Source organism: Plectropomus leopardus, unplaced genomic scaffold (assembly GCF_008729295.1).
Source record: "Plectropomus leopardus isolate mb unplaced genomic scaffold, YSFRI_Pleo_2.0 unplaced_scaffold3676, whole genome shotgun sequence".
NCBI lineage: Eukaryota > Metazoa > Chordata > Actinopteri > Perciformes > Serranidae > Plectropomus > Plectropomus leopardus.
The window spans coordinates 1-2,823 of NW_024640196.1; the positions used below are offsets into that span (position 1 = coordinate 1).

Sequence of the window (2,823 nt, forward strand, 5' to 3'; positions counted from 1 at the left end):
GTGTTGATAAAGGGTGGTATCCTTGGTATTATCATTGACTGGAGCTGTGACCTGGACTGGTGGGCAGGGAAATGTTACCCGAAGTATAGCTTCCGCAGGCTGGACAGCAAACATCCTGTCAATAATGTGGCTCCTGGATACAACTTCAGGTGAAACCATTTAAACAAGAAAACGATTATCAACAAATGCATTAAACTGGGGCAAAGAATTTATTCATAATCACTGTTTTTAGGTTTGCAAAATACTACAAGACCCAAGATGGAGAAGAAACTAGAACCTTAATCAAAGCTTACGGGATCCGGTTTGACGTCATTGTGTTTGGAACTGTGAGGCCAGAATTCATCTTGAAATTGCAAAATCTGCAAAATGTATATTTTGTTGTCTTTGCTTACAATATCTTGGGGGGGTTCTTTTATTTTGCAGGCAGGAAAATTTGGAATTGTACCGACCATAGTGAACTTGGGTGCAGCGTTATCATTCCTCAGTTTGGTGAGTAGACATGTTCCACCCTCCACTCAATATGTGATTATTAACAGGCATTATGCCCGCATGGTAGACATTTATTGTGACTTTACCAAAAACTTGGCAAAACCCAATTTGGATTCATACATTTGTTTTTATACGATGCATTTAATATTTTGATTATAGTATAATTCTATTCAATTCTATTTTTTATTATGTCAAATTGACTTTTTGTTTTTTCAACCATACATTTTAAACAGATTTTGTCACTAGTTAAATTATTATTTATTTATTGTTTGTATTTATTATTGTATGTCTATTTCTCATATTTATTTTTTCTTTATTTGTTCAGTTGTACAGTTTTTATAAGATTAATTTTTATTTGCTTACATATATTATTATTAATATTTTTGTTTATTGAATGATGTTACTTTTATTGTCAGATTACTATTATATTACATTTACTTTACAATTACAATGGATTGTACTAGGAAAATTGTTTTTTTAAAATAAATTGATGCATTTTGTTAAAATATTCTACAGTCTATAATGCTGTACATTCTTTTTGGTTTTTTTGCAAAGGTATTTATTAGTGTGACTGTTAAAGGGTTAAATTAAATGCATTTTTCTTGAGAAAAACAGAATTTATGTTTTCCCCATAGGTTCCTGTGGTTTCTGACTGGTTCATGTTGACATGCATGAGAAAACGAGATCTTTACAGTAAACATAAAGTCACATATCTGAGAGAGGACGCTGAGACTGAATCAGTAAGTGACTTATCATCAAGTTTCACATTTTACATTCCGCACTGCTTTCAACAGGGTGAAGTCAGGTAACCTGGGACACTTTTTGGTAGATTACCAAGATAAAACCACTTAAAATTCTGAAGACTACCTCAAGTGTTACTTCTAGAACTATTTATGTATCTTTGCTATATTTCTGTGATGAAATTGTGTTGCCACATCAGAAATCCTGTATTACCGTTACCTAAGGTACTCACTAAAAGAGACTGTCCAGTTTTTCTGCCATGTTTTTTCCTGTTCTTTTGTTGCCTGTTTCCTTGGTGCCACGTTGTCCACAATGGATGTGTGCGTGTGTGTGTGTGTGTGTGTGTGTGTGTGTGTGTGTGTGTGTGTGTGTGTGTGTCTGTGTGTGTGTGTGTGTGTGTGTGTGTGTGTGTGTGTGTGTGTATGTGTGTGTGCTTGCTAATTCTGGACTATTGTGGCTGACAGGGATTCAGTGCATCATCTTTAATATTATTTATGTGACAAAAATACTTAAAATCTAATATGACAGGGTGGCACACAAAAGCACAAGTCATGATTTTATGGCACCTGATAAACACTTGCTAGTTTAATCTTTTTTTCTGTCACATTTTGGTGACTGTTGGTTGGTTTTAAATATTATTTTTTGGGGCTTTTATTGCCTTTAATTGATAGGACAGTGTGAGCGTGAAGGGGGTAGAGAGAGAGGGGGAGACATGAGGCAAAGGACTGAGGCTGGACTCGAACCTGCAGCCACTACAGCGAGGACACAGCCTCTGCACATGGGGCGCTGCTCTATCCACTGAGCCAGACTGTTGGTTGGTTAAGAGAGGGGATGGCATGGTGCAAGACTGGGGAGGCACATCAGTTATTTTTTTTCTTTTAAGCACTGGAGAAGGAGTTGTGTATGAAAATATGTTTTGTGATTTATGAAAATATTGGATTGTAAGTCACACTGTTAAAATGCAACATCCTACAACCATTTTTGTTGTGATACACTAATTGTTTTAGCTTTACTCCTCACAAAACTGTGAAAATCCACATCCCACATATCTGAGATAATTATATTTGAATTATCATTTTTACTATAGAATTTGTTTATCATATTGTTATTCCAGAATTAATGTGTTTCTTTCTGTTTTTATGATACAGTTGTCAATGAGTGCCAGCTATGGAACCCAGTAGCATGGTCACATCAACATGGGGATATTTTTCTGCAGAGGGATCTCAACCTGCCGTGAAACACATGTTTTAAATCTCCAAAACCATATGAATTCTTTAGTAAAACCAGTGACGTGTAAATGTAATAAACTGGAATAAAAATGATATGAAATAACCTTGTAGTCTTATAGTCACATTTTAAAGACGATGACTCCTCCGCACCGCACGGAGGCAGCACACCGAAAGAGACAACATCACTAAACACAACAAGCTGCTCAGCTCAGTATGCTAGCAAACAACAGAGGAGTGAGGCAGAGCCCTTTAGATACAGCCTACGACACACAAAAAAACCTCAAAAATATATTATTTCGTACTTCTATCCCTTATATGTTTAGTTAACTAGTAATTGTGAGTACAGCCGTGGTGTCTGTCGATA

The 2,823-nt window shown here is 36.0% G+C and overlaps 1 protein-coding gene across 1 annotated transcript; it reads left to right on the forward strand.

Moving 5' to 3' along the window:
* Window positions 1–44: 44 nt before the first annotated feature.
* On the forward strand, window positions 45–2,451 carry LOC121938876 (P2X purinoceptor 4-like; the record flags this gene model as incomplete). Its single annotated transcript, XM_042482031.1, has 5 exons — window positions 45–149; window positions 233–326; window positions 424–489; window positions 1,125–1,229; window positions 2,379–2,451. Coding segments are annotated over 5 exons (403 nt in total), but the record flags the coding sequence as incomplete, so codon positions are not given.
* Between the last annotated feature and the right edge of the window lie 372 nt (window positions 2,452–2,823).